This window comes from Pezoporus occidentalis, unplaced genomic scaffold, assembly GCF_034315485.1.
Source record: "Pezoporus occidentalis ecotype Australia unplaced genomic scaffold, CSIRO_AGI_Poc_V1 ctg4, whole genome shotgun sequence".
NCBI lineage: Eukaryota > Metazoa > Chordata > Aves > Psittaciformes > Psittacidae > Pezoporus > Pezoporus occidentalis.
The window spans coordinates 23,286,410-23,306,664 of NW_026915724.1; the positions used below are offsets into that span (position 1 = coordinate 23,286,410).

Here is a 20,255-nt window from a genome sequence, read left to right on the forward strand (position 1 = left end):
CTTGCCTGTGCCTCACAGAGATGGGGGGAGTTGTGGGAGAGCAAAGGGTAAGTTGGTTTGTCAGGTGAGTTACATGGTGGCAGCTGCCAAGTGAAGGAGTATGGCACAGGAATTGGGACAGCAAACTGGGTCAGGGAGCTGGGGAACTACTCAGAGCACTGCCATGCCCCTCAGCACTGCCTGACCCTCTCCTGCATCAGTGAGTTTGTCCTTAAGCCACAAATGTGAAGTCAGCTCAGGCTCAGGTCCACAGTCACTGTGGGAATGCATACCTCACCTTCTCTGGCATCTCTCCCATCCTGCTTCTTAAAACAGAAGAGCTTCTCTTCAGATTCTTTTAATGACTTTTTTGAGGTCATGGATTTAAGCAAAAGGATAAAGGTGAAATTTTTCCTTAGCATGATACTTTTCTACAAAGCATGTGCTGTGTATTTTCTATACCCTGAGTCAGCATTTTTGATACAGTCGGAGGGGTTTTGGTTTAGGGTTTTTTTTTTTGGTTCCTTGTTCATCTGTCTTATAAAAATCCAAATGTGGTCTTCCAGGAAGGGTGTATACTTTTGTGTTCAATATTTTACATCTGGAGAGAAGTCAGAACAGACATCTGCAGAAGACATCTGCAGAAGAACCTTACTAAGAATATATTACCAGAAAAAAAGAATTCTTTTTCTTGAATACTTAAACAAATACGAACTCATTCTTCTATTTTCAGACCATGGTTTGAGGATGAGGTGGAGTTAAAAACACAGGAACTAGTGAGTTGCATATCCTGATGTGCAGCAGTGGACTACATGAAAAAGAGACATCAGTGAGGAGAAGCAGGTCAGGTTGCCAGTGTTACACACCTAGCACGGTGCTTGTACTTGAGGATGGTAACAGCAGAGTTCAGAGACCTCAGTGAAAGCTGAGGCAGGAAGAGTGGGAAGCAGGAAGAATCTCTTCCAGTTGCTTAGCTCCCCCCTAAGCTTTTGTTTACAGAAGTCTTTCCATTTGCTCTTTTTTTGAGAAGCAGAACCAGAATTGTAATAGAGGCTGTGTAAAGGGAAGATAGCCTGCAAAGGATCTGCAGCGTTTCTGTAGAGAAATTGTCTCCACTTCTACCTAATGTTTGCAAGAAAAAGCTCTGTATAAGTCCTCTTCTGGATGAGAGGGACAAGGAGCAACCAGATCTCTTGAGCTGTATCTGTAGGAACTTCTCATTAGTGATGGCTGGGATTTTGTGCCTCTTTAGCCCAAACAGAATGAGCATGTTAAACAAGACTGACTTTGTGGCAAGGGTGGCGACCCAAGTATGGCTGTTCCCTTGAACTTTACTCCAGCTGGTGGTCAATTCTCTTCCATTCAGGAGTGCAGATGTGGCCTTTGTGGGTCCCCAGCATTCAACCTGAGGCTCATAAACAATGTGACCTGAGGTGGGAACTCATAAAGGAAAGCAGGAAATATAGGTGTCTCCAGTTTCCCTCCAGGGGGACTTATGGTTTATTGCCTGCTTTCACAGTGGGACACCAAGTTTGAGCATGAAGCAGAAGATTAATCTTATTTTTGCACACAGTGTGTATTTATATATATTTATTTATATATGTGCATATGTAAATATATGTATGTATACATATGTTGCCTAATCCGATGGGGCAGGAGCAATGTGAAATACCTCGTTTTCAGGACCAGTAACTTGAGGAGGATGCCATGTTGGTTGTCTGGGAAGAAAGGGGAAGAGCAGGAAGAATCTCCTTTCTCTTGCCTGGGGTTTTGTTTTTATTCACATCTATGATTTGTACTAGAAGTTGGTTTGGTAAAGCAGCATTGCTGAAACCTTTTATAGAAGCAGGTATTTGGATTATGCTCACAGTTTACATTGATCTGCATGCAGAGGAGACATACGTGATAGCTGTGATTTCTCCCTGGAAAAGAAAAACAAAACAATTGCTGTGTCCACAGGGGTGAAAGCTTCTCTTGTGTTTATTGCTTCCAGGATTTCACAGTTTCAAATGCATCAGGGTAAGTGCTGTATTTGGGAAAAGCAAAGGGAGGGTTGTGAATACGGTTACAGCCAGAAGTTCTTTCTGGGCACAGGTTGCTTGCGCGTGTCATTCTTGAACTGTGTGATCTTTTCTCAGGAGGAAGAGACCCAGAAGGGTCATGGGTTTTTTCACGGGGGAGAGAGGAAATGAGAAACACTTTCCCTCTTTTGGAGAAAGGTAAAAGCAGGATATACCAGGATCCTGTCAAATCCTATTTATTGGCACTGAGCCTTTTCAGAGCTGGGAACAAATCTGCACCAAAAATCCCAATGTTAGTACGTGCAGGAAGAAACTGCTGAGGAGAGGAGGGGAAGAAACAAGGCAGAGTCAGCTTCTTGGACCAAATGACATTAGCCAGATTTGAGATCTAGGTCCCAAACCGAGCTATTTACACAGGAAATAAATATGGCCATGCACATCTTGTGCATCGTAAGTTACAGCTTCTGACAGTGAAGAACTATGAGAAGCCAGAGCCAGTTAGTGATTTCTAGCCAAGCCTGTTTTGAGCCCTCATAGGGCTGCAGCAGAGAGCAGACGTGACTGCTCTTCATGAAAGCCATTCATTGTGTATCCTATGTTTGACAGCCTCCCAAAACACCCTGTATTGTGCTTCTAAACTTACCTGTATCTGTTGCAGGTTTTGCCCCTCCTGACAGGAGAATGTCTGTCCTGAACAATGCAATTTGGTGACACTTGAAAATGCGTATTTTGGCCTCACAAGGCCAGGCCAGACAGGGCTTTGAGCAACCTGGTCTAGTGGAAGTGTCCCTGCCTATGGCAGGGGGTTGGAACTAGATGATCTCTTAAGGTTCCTTCCAACTAAAACCATTCTATGGTTCTATGACCGATCCTGTCAAATTTTGCCTGTAGTGGGTCTGCCCTCCCTCCCCTCACCTGTGTAAGAAGAAAGCTAAAACAACTTCCAGAGTCTGTATCAAGCAGTACCGTAAAAATATGTATCTGACACGTGAAATCAGTAGTCTCCTGAAAACTCCACATATCCAGCCACAGGTGGAGCACTACCTGTTTCTTTTCACCATCCTATGGTGTGCACTCAAAAGTTAACAGTACTAGTTCCTCTTCCCCAGTCCAGCACTTTCCCACCTGAGAGAGCAATTGAAAAAAAAACCCAAATCCTTCTGCTTATAAAAATCAGTTTCTTTTTGCCACATGCAAATCAAGACATTTTAGATAAAAATATGTTGGTTTATGTAAGTTGATGGCAGTCTCTCTTTGATTTTAGTCAGGATCAGGATTTTGCACACATACATGGCTATAAAAATAGTAATTTTTCAGTAACCCATCTTTGAAAGTGTGGGGTAATAGTAATACTTGGAGATAAAGCCTGAAAATATTGTGGCACTTCAGAGGTGTCCTGTCCACCTTTTTTCTATCACTTTTGTGCCTCAGTAAATCAGGGATCACGTTTGAGTAGTACAGGTGGTTTCTATGCAGTGGAAGTTCAGGAAGAGCCAGATGCTGTACTGCTGCTTTTGCACTGTGATGCCAGTTTGCAAGGCGAGAGATTGGAAGCAAGAAGGAATACCTGTAATGTTGTCTAGTTGATGTTTCATTTTGGGACCTAAAATGGACGTAAATGAAGAAACAAACATAGGGTTTGTTGTTGAGATTTGTTGTGGTAGTGGTATTAAAATCTATCTAATTGTGAGTTATCAAGACAGCGTCATTTTCTCATTCAGCTGATATAGGTTGGACTAGTCAAAGGAAAAACCCACCTATGTACTGCTGTGACAACTTGTGGCAGAGGACACTGTTTATTAGCAATTCCACATGGTGTTTTGCTTGTGCGCGCATTTTACATAGGCGTACATCATCTGCCCCCCTGGGTGCGGGCAGCATGCCCTCACGGCAGGCCCTCGGTGCTCTCCCACGCCGGTGGCACTGGCACACTCCCCGAGGTCACTCCGTATGGCAGCCATCACCTGTGGCAGCCTCGCATTTCAGACCCGGGAGTGCCAAGCCTTGCTCTGCCCGCAGCCAGGTCTTCCAGTGCCGCCGAGGAACGTGGGTTAAATTGGGACCCCCGGCCTTGGGGTGCCGCGTCGCGCATTCCTCTTCCCGGGCAGCCAGGCCGCAGGCCGGGGTGTCGGTGGGGGTGCGGTTGGGCCCGGAGGCCGCACAGGTCCCGCGAAGGCGATGCCAGATCCAGGTTTTCGCGGCAGCAGCGCAGCCGGGGCGCAAGGGCCGAGGCTGGCGGGCGCGGCGGCGCTGGGGCGCGGTGCCGGACGGCCCGGGGGGCAGCGGGGGGGCTGCCCGGCCCGGGAAGGGGGGTGGGTGCCGGGAGCAGGAAGCGGGGCTACGGCGGGGCCCCGCCGCCTGTCCGCGGCCCCGCAGGATCCAGGTAGATCGGTCCGGCTTTTACCTTTCTCCTTCGGCTTCCCTGCGCGTAGGGCTTCTAGCTGAGCTGTTTCCTGGTCTCGCAGAAAGAGGCAGTGCTGAGTTAGGAAGACAAAAATAGACCTTTACAGAGAAATATAGGGATTGTGTGCGCGGTGGGGAGGGAGAGAGGAGAGCGGCACCCGGCTGGTTTCCAGGAGGAGCCCTTTCTCTCCCTCTCGTTGCATGTTAGGCATTTTTGCACCGATTTCTCCCCCTCCACCCCCTCCCTGCCGGGGCACGGTCACCTCCGCCGCCCGCCCTCCGCATCTCCTGTGGGGAGCGAGCAAACCAACTCCGCGGTGCTCGGAGAGCGGCTAGAGACCATTTTCTGTGAGCGAGCCCGCGGGGGGGGGGGGGGGGGGGGGGTGTGAAGAAGAGAAGAGAAACCGTCGCAGGGACACACGGATATAAAGACTTGTCTTCTGCCTCCCCCCCTTCCCCCTTCCCCTTCCTCCCCCTTGTAAGTACTAAATCTGTGAAGGCAAGGATTTGACATCCATCCTAAGAGGCGGCTATGGGGTGTTTGGGCAACAGCAAAACGGAGGATCAGCGTATCGATGAGAAAGCGCAGCGAGAAGCCAACAAAAAAATAGAGAAGCAGTTGCAGAAAGAGAGGCTGGCTTATAAAGCGACCCACCGCTTGCTCCTGCTGGGTAAGGAGGAAGGGGGCTGAGGTGGGGGACGGGGAGAGGAGAAGAGGGGTGTCTGCGGAGAGGGGAGATGTGGTGCGCGCCTTAGGTATGAAGAATGTAGGCTGTTGTATCGAGCGCTATGCGAGACGTCCACAGATTGAAGCTCAGCGCCTGAGCCACATGGATGCAGGCATACAGAAGCGCTGCCGGAGGTGGGAGATGCTGTCGCTTCCAAAAAACAACCAAAACCCACCCTGAGACCCCAGCCTGAACCGTGTATCACAATGTTCTCCCTCTCCTTCCTTCTCTTTTAGGGGCTGGTGAGTCAGGAAAAAGCACTATTGTGAAACAAATGCGAATCCTACATGTCAATGGATTTAATTCAGAGTAAGAATTATTGATGCTTTGTGACTTATTTTTCATTAAATATTGGAAACAGGTCAACACACGGTAGGCTAGGAAATGTCTCCTCTCATCCCCTGTGTTTTGGTGGCTTGACACTGCGTTCTGAGTGAGGAAGGGGGTGAGGATAAGGAAATTACTGCTATTGTGTATTTGCATTTTTTTCTTTCTGGCCCCTTTACTGTATTTTACACTGTTGCTACTGCAGCACTTGACAGGCCCCTGTGTAGCAACAACATGGCGACTACTTTTTACATAGAAGCAAATAACCAAATATTGCATCTGTCCATAATTCAAAAATACATGTCAAGTCACATTCAGGGTGACTACAACAGTATCTGCTCTTTTCCGGTATTGAGGTTAGCATAAAACTGAAACTAATTTTGCACATTTGCTAGATATCATTCTGTTTTCTGAGGCTACATCATTTTCTCTCTGAAGAACTCTTTGCCAGAAATTATTACTAATCCATAGTATTAATCTTAAATATCTGTTCGCCTTAACTACGTGTTGTTATTTTAAGGCATGTTTACAGCATGCTGTAGAAATGAAAGAACGACTTCCAGTTCCATCAGGGGAGGCTTTGCAGATGTGGCTATGATTGTCTGCTTTAAAAAAAAAATAGCAGGGATGAATGTGCATTGCTCTTCGTACTATGCAAGAAAAGGGATAAGGGGAAAAATATATTTTTCTTGCTGTTCTTTTCATTTAATATGTTATAATGATTGAAGAGCAGATAAACAAGCGATCAGTGAAAAAGCAAATTGAATGCAACTGACTGAACTGCTTTGGAAAAAAAACCAAAGTGTTAATATTTCTGTTTTAATGCAGAGAAAAGAAACAGAAAATACTGGATATTCGGAAAAATGTTAAAGATGCGATTGTGGTAAGAACACACTTTATACTGTTCTAAATGCTTGGCTGTACTGGAAATGATAAGGATTGTGCTCTCCAAGACTGTGCTGAGAGAAATCCCATTTTGCTGATCAGATTGGATTATCTTCTATTGATCCTGTATCCTAAGATTTATCCAGATTAATGTGTTTGTTTTTGTTTTATCCAATTCCAGACTATAGTTTCAGCTATGAGCACTTTAATACCCCCAGTTCCATTGGCCAACCCAGAAAACCAATTTCGAATGGACTACATCAAGAGTATAGCTCCTCTTTCTGACTTTGACTATACAAAGGTAAGAACAGAAACCACTGGATTTATTCTGCTTTGAGGGGGAGCATGTTGCTTCACTTTGATTTACGTCTTTTCTTTTGCTTTTTGGAAGATGGTCATGGGAAAAGCTTATGTCAGTGTTATTACAGAGTTCACTTTCTTACAAGACTGTGGTGGTTGCACCTGTTTTAGTGGTGCAAGGTTTTGTTGTTACTGATTTATTTGCTGCTGTTTGTAAATGCTGCTTCTGCATTCAGTTCTTATCTTCAACATTTCTGATATAATTATGCATATTGACACGTCAAATAAGACTGTTGAAAGCTGGTTTCCTATGTGGAATTAGATGCAGGATGTCAGTCTGAGGAGTTACAGTCTACACTTAGCAAATGGTATAAAAGGAAATAGAAGGGCAGAGTTACCCCGGTGTTGTTTTCCATACTTACTGCACTTCAGAGTGGAAACTCACGGAAATGGTGGTCAAGTAAGGTGGTTTGCTTCCTTGTGTATTTATTGTAGCTGGCATGAGCAGTGGTGTACTTGTATGCAAATATTGCCATCTTTTGATGGGGAATCATGAGAAAATTAAGGATTTTTGTACAGAGGCTACTCTTTTGTAGACAAATGAGAGATCCCTTTCAGATTAATTTGCATAGGCATCATATGTTTGATTATTTTTACCTTTTTATGTTATTATTTGTAGGAGCATGCATAGAATGTTTTTTATATATATATCATGCATGACATGAAAGCAAGTGCATAGACATTCTGAATATTGTAAGGAATTTCTTTTTTGCAGTAGCACAATTTTTAATTTGCCTGAAAATGTTACTGAGAGCAATTTGTTATGGATCCAGCAAGGACTAAAAAAATCTTCATTCATTGGGTAACTGGTTGCAAGTTGTTCATGCTATCAGTATTCCCAAAGAAGACATTTACAACAGAGTGTCATTAGGTTATTATAGCTTCAGGGTGGAAGGGGAAGAGGGGAAAGAGTTGTTTCTTTATTATATGACTCATATTCTCTGGTGTGTGGTTTTGCCTCTGGTAAACCTACCACTTTGAAGGTTCAAGATAAAGAAAAATTATCAGACATCTTGTACAGTTAGAATTTAACGCAGAATGCAGATGTTAAGAAATCGAATGCAAGGTACACCCACATACTGCATAATTGCTCAATTGGTGAATCTAAGTTAGCAAAAATTGGAACCCCTTTTTAGAAGTGGAATGTGAGTTTGACATGAAGTATTTGTCTTATGCAGGTATTGCAGTTCTGAGGCATTTGTTGCTCATTTTACATGGTTTTTTTTTTTGCTTGAATTCTGACTCTTACATCTTGGGGCAAAATAGATGGTAGCATGCAGCCTTTGCAATTCTCTATAGTATATCTGGCTTTTTATGTTTCTGGGACAAAAAAAAATCCACTAAAGTAGACTTCTCATAGGGCCAGTAGGTATTTTTGTATTTGTATTTTACTGTTTATAGAATTTCTCCTTTTTCACAGAATCTGACTATATCTAGTCAAATTTGACTTGCTGATCTTCTGTAGAGGGGAAACCTTTTTTTCTTAGAGGGGAAAGGAATAGGACCCAGTGGACCGTGAAACAAGTAATAATTAATTTGAATCCTTGCTTCAAAGTCCATTTTTGTTTAAAATTGAAAAAAAATCACTTTTTTAGCTAAGTAGAATTTCTGAAAATATCATCACATTATTTGCAATAGTGTCAAATAATAGTCCTAGTGTAAAAAAAAGAAAAAAAAAGTTGTTACAAGCTTAAAATAAAGAAGAAAAATCTAGTGCTGGTTTAGAAGTAAATATATTTTATGTGTAACTTTCTTTTTTTCCCTCCTGTTTTCTTCTCTGCTCAATTCATAGGTTTAGTATTTGTAAAATGTATCATCTGGGTAGTTTTTTGTTGTTTTTTTTTCTTTCCCCAAAAATAAGTTTTTGTTGGTTTAGAGTGTTATTTCTCTCCAAGAAGATGTGTGAGCAACAGAGACTGGAAAAAAGTGCTATTGTGCTTCAGGGCTTGAATCTATTCCAGTTTAAGTCAATGATAACTTGAAGTAAAATCATGTTTCTAGCTCAAATTTTTGACCCATTTAGTATTTTTGGATAAGGACAAATATAAAAATAAATATTTGGCTAGTAATCAGTTATGAATCCTTTGCTAAGCATTACTGATTCTCTTTAATTAATAGTTGATCTATGGAATAAGGCCTTCTGAGCCAGGGAAACCAGTACAGTATTTAGCAGTAGACATTCAGGACTTGCAGTTCTATCATCTGTACAGTTGTACAGGAAAAAAATACTGACCTAGGCAGCGCTCAGATGTTGCCTCTGGGGTAAGTTTTGGCACATTCTAAAACGTGATAAAGGTTACACTTCCTTTCAATGAGGGAAGAGGCATAGCCCTTAGTGTTGCAACATGAATTACAGATGTGGGGTTTTCTGGGTGGTTTTAGCCATGCAATCTTTATCATAGAAATTGATGCATTTCAAATACATTGCGTGCAAAATGTGGGAAAACGTGTGTACTGTATCTTGAGTCTTTAAAGAGAGATCCCTGTTGAAATGCAAAAACCTCACTGATGGCATAATATGACCAACACTCAGGAGGCACTGATTTAAATATCTTTGTGACATACCGGGTGTGCTTGGATAGGTATGCTTAAATGGCATGCAAATTAACTAATATGCATTTAATTGTTAAAATTGCCCTTTAAAATAAGTGGATTTGAAAATACTGGTTTCCTGTGGATGAAATCATACTCTTAATTGCAATTTATGACTGAAGTTCCAAGAACTAGAATAAGGATAGGATTCACATTTAGACTTAGTATGCATTTTGGGGGTTTGTTTGGCTGGGTTTTTTTAAATTGCATATGGCTCTACAGACTATAAGCAGAACATCTTAGTAGTGATACAGATTTTAAAACAAGTGGTTTGTCTTTATGGTACAGCTTTTAACAGGCCTGTAAGAGTCTGTGAAGTGTCCCCTCTAACAGTTCTTTTGAAATTTTTTCTTTTAATTTGATTTAGTTTTGCTACCTTGATGATTTATCTAGTTGATCTAAAACAAAATTGAAGGTTTCTTGATTATTTTTTATATAACTTTTATGTTGCCTTTCATTGCTTCTATTAAAAAATACTGGGTGACTGACGTGGTCTAATTCTGTAAATCCTAAGAGTTAAGGCAAGAGTTTTTACAAAATTAATTGTGAACAAGGCAAGTGTCCACTGTAGTTTCTTCCTTGAAGTCATAAAAGGAATCAGAATAAGTTTTTTATCTAATGACTGGTTTAGGTGTTATCTTAGGTCCATGTTCTAGGGTGGAATCAGCAGAAGGGCTTTAAAACTGAAATGGAAGCATGCATGCTATATCGGAGAGGACTTTTTTATTATTTTTGGCGAAGTGTTGATTGATATTTGCTAGAGTTAACAGGAATTGACCTGTGCCATTTTTAATCCTTTATTGATGTGGATTTATTTTGTCCTTTGTGAATCAGAGTGAACATATTAAGGGCATATTATGCTGGTAGCTGTGGAAAAACATTGTGTATTATGTAAGTGTGTGTTTACTCAAGTTCAGTTCTCTTTAATAAAGTATTCGAATTTTGTGGGCATTACAGAGCTGCCTGGTGCATAATTTCTGTTTCTCTTCCCCAAAAATGTAGTCAAATTTAGTTGCTTTTTATAATATGAATCTTGGATCAAACTCATCTGATTAGTTATGTGTAGATGTGTAACAGGTAGTAATTAGCTACCACCAAGCTGTATGTGTTTGCCTCTACAGACCAGTTACCGGTGAGCAGAAATCATTTGCTAAGCAGAGAACATGTAAACACTTCACCCAGGTTTTAGGGAGCAGGGAGAGTTTTCAAAAGTTTCATTTTCATTAGCTAAGGATGTTTTAGAGATTTTGGACCTTCATAAATTTTTGTTGGACCTTCATAAAACAGTGAATTGTGCAAATACAGTCCTGTGTGCTGACTTTAGAATGTGAGTTTTAAAAATAATTTTAAAACTATTTAAAAACTACTTAATCAACCATGCTCTTCAAAGTGAAATGTTAATGTGGGCATTGACAGGGAAATCACTTTAATCTGGTCTGTGGTTTTCTGTATGTTTTCAGGTGTTGCTGGTTGAGCATTATTTGATTACTTCAATTTTCTTTCACATTTTCTTTTTTAAAATCAGGGCTTTGTATTCATAATGTAAAGACATAAGAAAGAAAGAAAAACATTGCTCAGAACTTGAAGTTACATAGATTTTCATTAGATATTTCAAATTTTTATTAGACCTGGTATTCAAAATAAAACTCATGTTGATGCCTGGGAGTGACTGGTTTTCAGTGTGTGTCTCAGTGTTTGAAGTGGCTGGAAAACTTGCTCTAAATATGGTTCATATATGGTTAAACTTGCTTGGGTTGTGCAGTTAATGCTGTGACTTTAATATCCTGTTTGACCACAAATTATTTACGTTTCCCTGTAATATGTACTTGATGTAGCCCAAAAGGAGTTACAAAATAGCATCACCTTATATTTTTCAATTTTCAAATAAGTTGCAATATTTCCAAGTTTCTCAGGAGTTTGGAAATATGCAGTGTTGTACGTGAAAATACCCTGAAATAAAGAGAGAATACTGTGAATATTGCCACTCAAATGGGTTCAATTTTTTTTTCTTTCTATCTAGATTTTCATTTTAGTGCTTTGTTTACCATTTTGGGTAGCATGCACAGTCACGAGTTTTTATAATTGCCTGTGGAAGCAATATTTAATGTTACTACAGGGTCAAGTCAACATTAATTTTTAAAAGTCTAATTGATTTTCAAAATTTATTTGTATTTTTGTGGTCTAAGATGCACACTGGTATTTCCTAATTTGTTCTTATTTTCACAAATATGGAAATGATCTGGAATACCAGATAATGATTAAATTGTATAGGTCCAACAATATTATTACTACCGTGAATTAGTAACACTTGAAAAACTAATGAAGAAGTCTGTCAGAGAAGGACAGCTGAAAATGCTGCATATGCTAATAATAGTTGTAGGCAACTCTTTAATCTTCACACAAGGTTAAAATCAAGAAAACTGATACTGAAAAGTAGCAGATATTAGGGAGAAGCAGGGAGTAGGTAACAGATGGAATTACATTGTTGTGATAGCATTTGTTTTCATGCTGTACACTAACTATTAATTATCAGCAGATACTCAAGTTGAGCTCTTTTCATGTTAAGAGCACATTCTGCCGATGCCCAGCGACACATTTCCTTCCTTATGAAATACCTGTTTGCATACAGAGGTAGTATAAGCGTGTATGGTTTTCATTAATTCGGCAAACCAATTTCCTAATGTTCTAATTAGTCAATGTTAAAATAGAAGATTGTAAACATTTTATATATGTGACTAAGAATATACTTCAATGTTACATGTTATTTTGTTCCTACTCTCTCTAAGCCTTAAGTTTGCTGTTGGTGGATCAGTCAATCCAGTAGTGCTTTCAGAAATAACCAGTCATTATGTTAACTACGTAGTTTCAAAAATATAAAACTAGAACTGGGATCATGCTGCAAACAAGTATAGGGCAATTTTGGGGTGGAAAAAAAGAAAAGGAAAAATAGAAAAAACAAGTCAAACCAACAAACCCTAAGCTAAGAAATGGAGAACAAAAGAAAAAAAAAAAAAAGACAAACCAACAAACCCCAGAACCTCAAAGCTTCTCAAATTGATAATATATACTGGAACTGTAAAAGTATAAAATTCTACCATAATTTTCTTTAATTCATTTGTTTTAATTCTTTAATAAATACTCTGATTTTACTGAAAACACAAGTGGGCTTTAAATTGGAGGGGTTTGTGTAAAGTACAGCTCTTCTCTGAGGCCCAGGATTTCTTGTTTAAAATACACAGTCTGTGTTTGGGGGATGCTTGCTTTAGGATGAAGGAATTCCTTAAAGTAGTAAAACACTACTCTTTTTAATAAAAGTGTAACAGCATATTTCTTCCTCCCCTTGTTCCAAATCCACTGAACCACAACTGTTAACAGTTTATGCCAGTCATAAGTAAATAATTAAATTTGTGTCCCAGGAAAAGAGCTCAGGGATCTACTTAGGCCCCAGATGTTAACGGTAGAAATACTGAGATTGGGAGCCATGTGCATAATCACAAATTACCCACAAATACAAGATGTATTCATAATAATAATAAAAAAGCAGGTATTAAGTTCTTTGTTTGTTTCTAGGTCTTCCTATCTCAATGTTTTTAAGAACAGATTCAGCTTTGAAATTAAAGTTCATGTTTCCCACATGTATTTGCCTTTTTTAGAAAGTATTTTTCATAGCTTACAATGTAAAATAACAAATTTCAGCTGTAAAGACAATGATCTGAGAAAGTCTTACAATGCTTGTTATGACTCAAGTGCAGTGTTACATTCAATACTACATCATCATAGTAGCACCAAATTAAATGTTTGCTATCTTATATTGTGAATCTGATTTCCCAGATAGTGAGGTGGTATTCACACTTTATCCAGCCTGCCTTATTTATTATCATCACAAAAACACAGAGACTTCCACTGTGAAACTGGAAAGATATTATCATTTATTATTGCTGCTAACTAAAACTTAAATTACTTCTTTAGTCTCCAAAATTGTTGACATTTACTCATATTACTTCAAGTTTTGTCCCTCCAAATATGAATTAGTTGGAGGTTTTTTGAAAGTCAAGCCAGTATCTAGTCAACCACTGTAAATAACCTTCGATGTCACATTCTGTCTTTTTTTGGTACAATTTTAGCTGAAAACTTCATATACTTCTATTATACTTTAGAAGGATAAAAATAATTTTACATCTAAATTTGGGTATTTGATTTGATGGCAACGGGAAGACTAATAACTTGAATTATCATTTTAAGTAGGAGTGACTGATTTTCCTCACAGAACCAAAAATGTATTAAGAGTTATTTATGAGCTTTAGAATATTTTTGTTCATCAGGTATTTTTCAGTGTATACCCTAATTTTAAATTAAATGGAGGCAGAAGCAGTAGGTTAAAGCCTGTGCTATGAATATCGTTGTACTGGCCACAGGTCTGTCAAGCATACTGATTTTTGAGCTGTGGTTGCTCTGGGGGGCTGCTGTTTTGTATTCCTTCACAACTTGTGGCTGTTACTAGGGTATCTTCCAAAAGCGATTCTGTGATGTGCAGGTGGCAGCAGTTCTTCTTCATCCCAGGCAGTAAGGTTCAGCAAACCAGCTGAAGAAATAATGTTGGTTTATTAGGTTGGTGTCTGAATAGTAGTACCCTGGCCAGAATAACAAACTGATCCTGATTCTGAGTCTTCCTCCGAGGAAGAAATGGGAAAGAAATGCTTGCGATTTTTAGCACTTAGACTGCATTGAAATCTCCGGAGGATTTAACTGCAGATTAGTATGCAGTTTATTAAGACTTCACATGCACTTAAAAATGTCTGCAAGAACTTCACTTGTTTGTTCCCTCATGTGTAAATCAAACTTAATTATAATGAAAGCAAATGTAAATACATGCAAAGGGTAGCCACGCTTTTAATGAAGACACACTGTCCAATTAGTCCAACGATGATGACATTTCAGACTTTTACAAGTGGCAGTTTTCAGAGGAAGGCTAGTGAAATATTTAATGAATTGTCATTATTTATAAACTACATTACAACACATTTTCCATCACAGCCAGAGAAAAGATAAACATAGCGGAGTATGTTTCACAGTTGTCTTCATTATCAATTAATTCTTTTAATCTCTTAAGCCAAAGGTAGCAGGTTGATGTACTTCTTTTGCCATTTCTGAGTGCTTTGTAAAAGTAATGTGTTTACTAGTCAGGGAAAATCTTTTTTTTCCTTCCGTGCTATGATAAAAATGTACAGATTAGGGGATAAATCATCATATGCATGCATATTGTACTGATGCCAGTGGAGGACTATGAAGCAGAGGGTATCACCTACTCAAATAATAATAGTGTCATTATTTAGAGTTTAAAAGAAGTGAGTGTTCATCTGCACAATAGCAAAGAGCTGTGTCCCCTTTCTTCAGCACATGATGAGATTGTAGCTTCAGTTTCTGAAACAGTATTGAGTACTGACAGTTTAAACATTTATTTTTTTCCGTCACCTCCATAGCTTCATCCATTGCTTGTACTTATTGTCAACAGCAGATTCTCTTTTTTAATGCCAGTGTAGTCTGCATCAACAGATGGGATACTTTGTCTGCAGAAGGTAGTAACCTGAGCTGAGGAATAGAGAACAAGTTAAACAGTGTAAATGGAAGACTGTATGTATACTTTGCATACAATGAAGTGAATAAGTTGAAAGCCAAAAAGTATTATGAACAATCCCCCCCCCCCCCCGAGTATCTAAAAAACTTTTCATTATAAATAGGACTCTAAAGCAGATGAATGGCAAGAACAATGCACATTTGCAGTTAGCTGCTAAAAGTTTCCGTAAAATGTTTATGATTTTGTTTTGCCACCTATTTAATATAATTTGCTTTTCTGTAGTTTAAGAGATTCAAGTTCTAGGATCTTCTCTTTAAAAGAAGTCAGGAGGAGAATGTAATTTGTACAACACAGTTTTAAGTTTATATTGCCTTTTACTTTGAAACTCTTGCAATAATTTCTTGGAAGAGAGCTACCTCGGGTTGTGAGCACGCCAACTATTGCTTGAAGCATGCAGATTATGGTTTCTTGCTTTAAATCCGTAGATTAATTTTGGTTGGTTTAAAGTGCAGTCTTGTAATTAATCTACTAGTATTTGTTTTAAAAACATATGCTGGCTGTTTTGAAAGGATATTTATCCTTGGGCAAGAAGAATATTGGAATTTTTGTCTGTTATGTCGATGTTAGAGATGAACTTTGCCTTTTAAATCTTCTAAAAGTAAACGCTTTCTAACACTTCTGCCAATTCATTCCATTTGAATTTTCTTATTGCTGTCAGTAGGACTTAAACTTATTTTAATGCAAATAATTATCCCACTGTTTTGAACTGCAAAATGTTTTGCAAGATAAAATAGGCTAAAGATATGCAAGCCCTCTTATCTATGTTAATTTGGTGAACACTTTTTGATCATGTCCACCCTCACTTCCATAGGATGTTAAGTGACAGAGCTGTGCACATCATTCTTTTCTTAACATACACCCACATACTTTCTTTCATAGGAGCTAAATAATATTAAATTTAAGAACTGTCAGGTAGGAAAACAAAAAAAACAGAGGGTGTTTAAGTAAAATAGGGGAAAGTGTGTCCTCACTTCCCTCCATACAGACAGCTACTTACCCCTTGCCTGCAGACCTACTGCTGACCACAGAGAGCAGCAGGACCTGGTTCTCAGTCAGCTCCAGAGTGCTTTTGGTGCAGCTGTGTGTCTTGAGGAATTCCCAACACCAGGCAAAAAGAAAAGAAGGAAGAGAAACATAAAAAAAAACTATACAGTGAATATGCATTCCCTTCTGTTTTGTCATTGGATAGAGGAAGAGATCCACTTGCTGCTGAAACTGCGTTGTTAATTGTCACATTCCCAGCAGGTAGCACAGAAGAGTGGAGCTTCATGAGGATCTGTAGCCTTACATGTTTGAGTGAGAATATCTTTTCTGGCAGCAGGTGTCCTTAATCTTGAGCTTCTCCTTCCTTCTCAGGATGTCAGTGTTGTCTGTTCGTTTTGGAAAGAGCAGACTTCCTTATTTAGGATAAGATACTTCTAATTGAACAGTAGAGTTTGTATTTTTCCACCCCTAGATTTGCCGTTTATGATCATTGTTGTTATCTGTTGAATTTTTCTCTAGATTTTAACAACAGCAAACTAAACATGCTAATTAACAGCAGCGTGGGTATATAATAGACCAAAAGAGTAATTAGTCAGGGAATACGTAAGTCAGAAATCACAATTAAAAAATAATTGTATGGATTAAAAATCACGTCAGTAGAGGAAGATAGCTCTTGACGTTTCTGAGAGCCAGTCATTCTAACCGCAGAGGATTTTCACTGTATTTTGAAGAAATAAGGGATTAAAATTCATCCTTGACTTTCAGTTCTACATAGCAGGTTTTTTTTTGCTTTTCTCACTGATGAATGAAAGCCTAGCAAGAAGTATAATGTGCCATAAATACAAAAGGCATCCTAAACAACTATATTCCCTGGGGTCTAATCCTGCAAAGGCTTAAACATATGGATATATGTAGACGTAAATGAACTGTTAATGTACTTCTAGCACAACATTCATGCAGTTGAGCTTCCGGTTATGCAGTGATATTAATATCGAAATCAAAAATACTTCAAATTGGAAAACAAAACAAGTGAATCGTTTCTCCTTGTTATATTTGGGAGGTCTTTGAGCACTTTTATGGATTTTCTTGGGGGTGGGAAAAGTTGTGTAGGTTAAAGATTGGCACAAAACTTGAAATAAGCAAAATCTTTTTCAGATAAGTGACAGTTCTCTGGATGCTATTAAGCTGTGAACAGTAGGTCTTTTCAATAATCAGTGTGATTCATTTTCATATTGTGGTTTTTTTTTTTATTAATAATATCTTTAAAAGGCTTGCTGAACAGTAGGCTGCACCAGCATAACTTTTTGTGCAGAAGGAAAGGTTTCATGCACAGTCTTAGATAACCTACCTTAAATTGATTTGCACAGCTCAATAAAACAATAAGAAAACTGTACAACTCAAATCACAGGTTCATTTAGCACCAAATCTCATCTCGGAGCATGGCTGAGAGTGAAACTGGGAAAACAGTTTAAGAATAGGTCAAGCACATGGTCATGTTTCCCATATTCTCAGGAGAACTGGCTACACAGGATTTGGAGAAGGCTGAGGTTCTGAATGACTTCTTTGCCTCGGTCTTCACTGGCAAGGGCTCTGACCAAACCACCCAAGTCTTGAAAGGCAGACGCAGGGACAATGAGAATGAAGACCTTGTGCCCACTGTAGGAGAGGATCTGGTTCGAGACCATCTTAAAAATCTGAATGTGCACAAGTCCGTGGGTCCTGATGAGATCCACCCGCGGGTCCTGAAGGAGCTGGCAAATGAAGTTGCGAAGCCGCTGGCCATCATATTTGAGAAATCATGGCAGTCAGGTGAAGTTTCCGATGACTGGAAAAAGGGAAATATAAGCCCCATTTTCAAGAAGGGGAAAATGGATGACCCAGGGAACTACAGACCAGTCAGTCTCACCTCTGTGCCTGGCAAAATCTTGGAGCAGATTCTCCTGGATGGCATGCTAAGGCACATGAAAAACAACAAGGTGCTTGGTGACAGCCAGCATGGCTTCACTAAGGGGAAATCCTGCCTGACCAATTTGGTGGCCTTCTATGATGGGGCTACAGAACTGATGGACAGGGGTAGAGCAGTTGATGTCATCTACCTGGACTTGTGCAAAGCATTCGACACTGTCCCACACGACATCCTTGTCTCTAAATTGGAGAGACATCAATTTGATGGATGGACCACTTGGTGGATAAGGAACTGGCTGGATGGCCACATGCAGAGTTGTGGTCAATGGCTCAGTGTCCAGCTGGAGACCAGTAACGAGTGGTGTCCCTCAGGGATCAGTGTTGGGACCGGCCTTGTTCAACATCTTTGTCGCTGACATGGACAGTGGGATTGAGTGCGCCCTCAGCAAGTTTGCCGATGATACCAAGCTGTGTGGTTCAGTTGATACACTGGAGGGAAGGAATGCCATCCAGAGGGACCTTGACACACTTGTGAGGTGGGCTGATGCCAACCACATGAAGTTTAACCATGCCAAGTGCAAGGTCCTGCACCTGGGTCAGAGCAATCCCAGGCACAGCTACAGGTTGGGCAGAGAAGAGATTCAGAGCAGCCCTGTGGAGAAGGACGTGGGGGTGTTGGTCGATGAGAAAATGAACATCAGCCGGCTTCAGTGTGCACTCCCAGCCCAGAAAGCCAACCGTATCCTGGGCTGCATCACAAGGAGTGTGACCAGCAGGTCGAAGGAGGTGATCCTGCCCCTCTGCTCTGCTCTTGTGAGACCTCACCTGGAGCATTGTGTGCAGTTCTGGTGTCCTCAACATGAAAAGGACATGGAACTGTTGGAACAAGTCCAGAGAAGGGCCACGAGGATGATCAGGGGACTGGAGCACCTCCTGTATGAAGACAGGCTGAGAAAGTTGGGGCTGTTCAGCCTGGAGAAGAGAAGGCTGCGTGGAGACCTCATAGCAGCCTTCCAGTATCTGAAGGGGCCTATAGGGATGCTGGGGAGGGACTCTTCATTAGAGACTGTAGTAACAGGACAAGGGGTAACGGGTTAAAACTTAAACAGGGGAAGTTTAGATTGGATATAAGGAAGAAGTTCTTTCCTGTTAGGGTGGTGAGGCACTGGAATGGGTTGCCCAGGGAGGTTGTGAATGCTCCATCCCTGGCAGTGTTCAAGACCAGGTTGGACAAGGCCTTGGGTGGTGTGATTTAGCGTAAGGTGTCCCTGCCCATGGCAGGGGGGTTGGAACTTGATGATCTTAAGGTCCTTTCTAACCCTAACTATTCTGTGATTCTATATTGATTGTCTCACACTCCACAGATTTACGGCTGAGGTATTTTTTGACTGGGAGTGGTATTTCTGTATTTAATAACTTTGGTATTTTTCTTCCTCAAATTCTTTTTTTTTTTGGGGGGGGGGGGAGTTTTTTTCTTTTTTCTTTCCCTTCAGCCTGTGTGAATTTTCAGTTATGGCAGTGAGTTCTGCAGTTGACATATGCATTGTATGAGGAAGTGCCACGTGGTTGATTCTTTTTCTTTCCTCCCCTCCTCCCCCAAGTCTGCTACCTACTGGTCTTCTCTGGTTTGTCCATTAGAAATATTTCTTCTTTTCTGCATTGCGCTTCTCATGGGATATATCCCTCCAAATATTTATCTTGCCACTTAAAGAATCTGTTTACCTGCTTCACTCAAAGGGCTTATTCCGTATCTTTGCTCATTCTTGTTGCCCTTCCATGGATCTTCTAGTTTTACTAGACCTTCTTTGCAATGAGAGACTAGAATGGCACACAGTATTCAAGGTGTAGTAACACTGCAGATAGATACAGTAGCATTCTGTTTTCATTCTCTAGTCTTTTTCTAATAATTCCTAACTTTTTTTTTTTGTTTTTGGACACTGGGTTGACATCTTTATAGAATTGTACTAGATTATTTTATCATTCTCAGGAGCTTGAACACAGTTTTGGGTAAGAGGAATATGCATCAAGGTCTCCATACTGACGTTAGCAGAGCCCAAAGTGTGCTATTAATGACAATTATCTTGATTTTTCAGGTCTGATATCTTCAGATCTGTCATACCTTTTGAGTAGCTTGTTCCAAAGCTCCATTGCATTCAATTTTTCACTCTTTCACATGTAATGACTTGTCTTCTCATTTGCTATGCTGCCATGTATCCCTTAAGAAAGGCATTTTTTAAATAATCTACCATGACTAATATTTTCTTCCATGCTGAAGGAGAGCACACTTTTATTTTTGTTCTTAAAATGGAAGAGAAATTGGTTTTCAGACTGATTCTGGAGAGGCAGTGTTTACAGTACCACGAAGGATATTTATGCTTTCAAAATTGCTTGTTGTTCCTTAATCATTCATTACAGAATGCCTGATTTAGCAGAAAA

General features: G+C 40.0%; 2 protein-coding genes across 5 annotated transcripts in view; one reads left to right on the forward strand and one right to left on the reverse strand.

Moving 5' to 3' along the window:
• Window positions 1–20,255, forward strand: part of GNAL (G protein subunit alpha L) — a 197,584-nt gene that overhangs the window by 68,654 nt on the left and 108,675 nt on the right. The window contains exons 1-5 of one of the 2 annotated variants that reach the window (XM_062633034.1): window positions 4,059–4,191; window positions 4,903–5,074; window positions 5,368–5,440; window positions 6,287–6,341; window positions 6,525–6,644. In XM_062633034.1, the coding sequence (XP_062489018.1) occupies window positions 4,936–5,074; window positions 5,368–5,440; window positions 6,287–6,341; window positions 6,525–6,644 (387 nt within the window). In that variant the 5' untranslated portion in view covers window positions 4,059–4,191; window positions 4,903–4,935. Of the gene's footprint in view, window positions 1–4,058; window positions 4,192–4,902; window positions 5,075–5,367; window positions 5,441–6,286; window positions 6,342–6,524; window positions 6,645–20,255 lie in introns of those variants that run through there. The other variant, XM_062633033.1, reaches the window with a different exon arrangement.
• Window positions 1,690–5,032, reverse strand: LOC134171075 (potassium/sodium hyperpolarization-activated cyclic nucleotide-gated channel 2-like). Of its 3 annotated transcripts, none has more exons than XM_062633046.1 (3): window positions 4,667–5,032; window positions 4,405–4,477; window positions 3,250–3,603 (listed from the first exon to the last, which is right to left on the reverse strand). In XM_062633046.1, exons 1-3 carry the CDS (start codon window positions 4,686–4,688, stop codon window positions 3,261–3,263), a joined length of 438 nt encoding a protein of 145 aa, XP_062489030.1. In that variant the 5' UTR covers window positions 4,689–5,032; the 3' UTR covers window positions 3,250–3,260. The 3 variants fall into 3 exon arrangements, 2 of the variants coding, with proteins under 2 accessions (XP_062489030.1, XP_062489031.1); XM_062633047.1 differs by lacking the exon at window positions 3,250–3,603 and adding an exon at window positions 3,778–4,291; XR_009967468.1 differs by lacking the exon at window positions 3,250–3,603 and adding an exon at window positions 1,690–1,901 and having other exon boundaries at window positions 4,405–5,032.

Excerpts from the sequence above, each read along its gene's own strand:
- LOC134171075 (XM_062633046.1), bottom strand. The coding sequence starts at position 4,688 with ATGCGGAGGGCGGGCGGCGGAG. Across the intron at positions 4,478-4,666 it reads GCGGAGGGCGGGCGGCGGAG|CACTGCCTCTTTCTGCGAGA; the intron begins GTGACCGTGCCC and ends TTCCTAACTCAG. Across the intron at positions 3,604-4,404 it reads AGGGAAGCCGAAGGAGAAAG|GTCCCAAAATGAAACATCAA; the intron begins GTAAAAGCCGGA and ends CGTCCATTTTAG.